This window comes from Arachis ipaensis, chromosome B07 (assembly GCF_000816755.2).
Source record: "Arachis ipaensis cultivar K30076 chromosome B07, Araip1.1, whole genome shotgun sequence".
Lineage (NCBI taxonomy): Eukaryota > Viridiplantae > Streptophyta > Magnoliopsida > Fabales > Fabaceae > Arachis > Arachis ipaensis.
In genome coordinates this window covers 27,902,667-27,906,230 of record NC_029791.2, presented here as the reverse complement: position 1 = coordinate 27,906,230, position 3,564 = coordinate 27,902,667, and the positions used below count along the sequence as shown (strand labels likewise).

At 51.8% G+C, this 3,564-nt stretch overlaps 1 protein-coding gene across 1 annotated transcript; it reads right to left on the bottom strand.

Moving 5' to 3' along the window:
- LOC107606961 lies at positions 619-963 on the bottom strand. Its single transcript, XM_016308956.1, has one exon. It carries the CDS (start codon positions 961-963, stop codon positions 619-621), a length of 345 nt encoding a protein of 114 aa, XP_016164442.1.

Genomic DNA, 3,564 nt, shown 5'->3' with positions numbered 1-3,564 from the left:
TCTTGTCGACCAGATCCTTCTCCACAGCTTCCTCGACTCCACCAAGGAGTAGCCGTGGACTCGACTCCCCGACTTCCACGGGAATCACTGCATCAACCCCATAAGTAAGTTGGAAGGGGGTTTCTCCGGTGGAAGATTGTGGTGTTGTTCTATAGGACCATAGAGATGATGCGAGTTCGTCTGCTCACGCTCCTTTTCTCTGGTCAAGCCATTTCTTGAGGCCTTGGATGATGACTTTGTTTGCGGCTTCAACGTGGCCATTGGTCTGTGGGTGCTCCATTGACGAGAACCGCTGCTTTATCCCTAGGCCCGTAAGGAATTCACCAAACATTTTATCCGCGAACTGCGTCCCATTGTATGAGATCACGACCTCTGGGATTCCGAATATGAAGATTACTTGCCTCCACATGAACTTGCGGCAATTCGCTGACAATATGTTGGCCAGCGGCTCTGCCTCGACCCACTTCATGTAGTAGTCAATGGCCACGATCAGGTATTTGACCTATCCAAAGCCCACCGGGAAAAGTCCCAAAAGGTCAACCCCTATTGGCTGAAAGGTCGGGAAGCCATCAGTAAACTTAACTCGACTGCCGGGGTCCTATGGAAGTTAGCATTTTCTTAACACTTCTTGCACCTCTTGACAAACTCCTGGGAGTCTGACATCATCGAGGGCCAAAAGTAGCCGGCTCTGACGAGCTTCCGGGCTAGAGCCTTTTCGCCGATATGGTGGCCACAACAACCCTCATGGACTTCCCTCAGGACATAGTCCATCTGGTCAGGGCGCAGGCACTTTAGCAAGGGTTGGTTTAGCCTTCTCTTGAATAGTTGGCCCTGTATTGTTACGTACTTGGCCGCCTCCCTCCTTATCGCCTTTGTGGCCTTGTCCTCGTCAGGGAGCTTGCTGTTTTCCAAGAAATCGGTAATCGAATCGATCCATGAAGGGACAACGTTTTCTCGGGTCATGCATCCAAATCTCCTTCAGGCTCTGGTCTCGATTTCTCGTCAACCCTAGCATCCAAGTCAGCTAGGAAAACTCCAAATGCTTCTTTCGATTTTTTCCTTAAGGAGAGGCTGGCGTTGTCAGACGCAACCGCCGCTTCTAAGTCTCCCCTAAGGGATCCTACTGACCCATCAACAACGACAAAATTCATGACCAAAAGCTTAGTGCATATTACCGTAGAAAATTCGTTGATTGTTTTCCTCCCCAGGATAAGGTTTTATGCCGTGAAGTCCCTTAGGACCACAAACTCCGCCATTAGTGACCTCTTTCCTTGATCTCCTCCTATGGAAACCGGGAGGAAGACTATACCATCAAGTTTTATAAAATTATCTCCTAGGTCAACCATCCTGTGTTGATGAGTTTTTAAGTCAGTTTTCCAGAGGCCCAGGACATCAAACACGTTTCAAAACATGATGTTGGAGTCGGCGCCGGTGTCAACGAGAATTCCCTTGACCAAACCTGTTCCCACTCTTGTCGTGATTACCATGAGGGGTTCTCCAGGGTGTTGTGGAACCATTGGTCCTCTGGACCGAATGATATCCTTAGGGTTCTCCTGGGGGAGGGTCCATGGTGAGTTGATGATACGGCCAGGATCTTGGCATCTTTCTTAGCTGCCGACTTTGATCTTGGTGCCATGTCTCTTTTGACCACGAAATTCACGATAGTGAGGCCGCGGTCGTTGTCTTCTTCAGGCTCTTGTCTCGGCTTCACGACTCGATTTTTGTCATCGTCGGATCGGTCACGCTCTCGCCTCCTAGGTTCCCTTATAAACTGTGAGAACTCCATTAGTTTTCCTTCTCGGATTGATTGTTCCAAAGCGTCCTTTAAGTCAAAGCAGTCATGGGTCTTCTGGCCAAAACCTTTATGGTAGTCGCAGTAGAGGATCTTGTTCCCGCCAGTTCTGTCCTTGAGTTGGTGGGGTTTCGACAAGATGCCTTTCTCGGCTATTTGTTGGTATACCTCAACGATTGGGGCCGTAAGAGGGGGTGTAGTTCGTGAACTTCCCTACTCGGGGGAAAGGCTTGAAAGGTTTAGTCGATCCTCCATCCTTGGAGTACTCCTTGGCCTTTCCCCATTCCCGAGCTGGCGGGAAAGATGGTTGGTGGGCTGCTGTTTGTTGGCTGCTACCACCTGGCTAACCTCCTCATCGTTGATGTATTCTCTCGCCACGTTTCTGAATTTCTTGCATGGTCCATACAGTTTTGGTGGTGAGGTATTTCCTAAAGTCTTCGTTTGACAGCCCATTCGTCAGACACAGGCTGGCCACCGAGTCAGTCAGGCCATCGATCTCCAAGCATTCATTGTTGAACTTGTCGAGGTACTTCCTAGTCGGTTCCCCATTTCTTTGGGTTACACCTAGGAGGTTAATCGGGTGCTTGGCTTTGGCAATACGCATGGTAAATTGGGCTAGGAAGCTGCGAGTTATATCCGTGAAAGTCGTCATGGACCCTTAGGGGAGCGCGTTGAACCATCGAATTGTCGGTCCTGCCAGGGTTACGGGGAAGGCGCAACACCTCACCTCGTCACCCACACCCTCCAGGCTCATCCCGGCCTCAAAGGCCGTTAGGTGTTCCTGGGGGTCATGGGTTCCGTCGTATCTCATGTCCGTTGGCTTGTCGAACTGCTTCGGCAGCCGGACCTCGAGAATGAAGTGGTTAAAAGGGGTTGCTCCCATGATTATGGGGTTTCGTCGCCTTCTCGGTCTCTCCCTGCCCTCTTCTCGGTCTTCCACCTCAGTGTGAGTCGCTAAGGGCCGAGTGTAGATTATGGGGTCTTGTCGTCTCCTCGATATTTCCCTGCTTTCCCCGTGGCACTCTAACTCCGCGCGGGTCGGGGGGGATCGGGAACCCGTTGTACGCCTGATGTGGTTCCTCCGGGGACTTCTTCTCCGGGTTTTCCCTATCCTTTGAGGAGACTAGGCGCGAGGTTGACTCGGGTCGGGTTGGTAGTGCTCCCTGGTCGCTAGCTCCCTCTCAAGGTTTTGCACCCTGTGGCGCAACTCCTACATGACGATTCTCGCGTTGTCACTCCCCGTCCCTCCGAAAGAACGCCTTTTCTGGGAACGGGAGGGAAGCTCATCCCCGCGGGAGGAAGCCAAGGAGGCCACCCTACTGGTTCGGTGAGTGCCCTCCTCTTCGTGCGGCTTGACTTGCTCTTGTCCTTCCACTGGACCCAATAGGAAATTCATTCACGCCAGGTCTCCACAGACGGCGCCAATGTTCGGTAGCTCGCTTCCTGAACAGGTCGAGTTCCTCAGTTGCCTGTAAATGTGAGGTACGGGTCACCTTCGTGCATCTGGATCTTCTTAGCCAACGGGGAGAGAATGGCCTTTAAGGAATGTGGTTCCACCGAGTTGACGGTTTGATTTGGAGGGGCCACCTGCAAAAAGGACTCTGACGCTCAAGTCAGTGTCCGTACGAGGCGGCAGATAATATGAGGGGTAGGTGACGTACCTCTGGAGAGGAGTAGGGCCCTCCTCATATATACCTTGTACTAGGACGGGTCCCACAAGAACAGACCCACCTTTTAGAAAGTTTCCCTCTTCCAGCTAGCTAGTTTCACGC

Excerpts from the sequence above, each read along its gene's own strand:
- LOC107606961 (XM_016308956.1), bottom strand. The coding sequence starts at position 963 with ATGACCCGAGAAAACGTTGTCCCTTCATGGATCGATTCGATTACCGAT.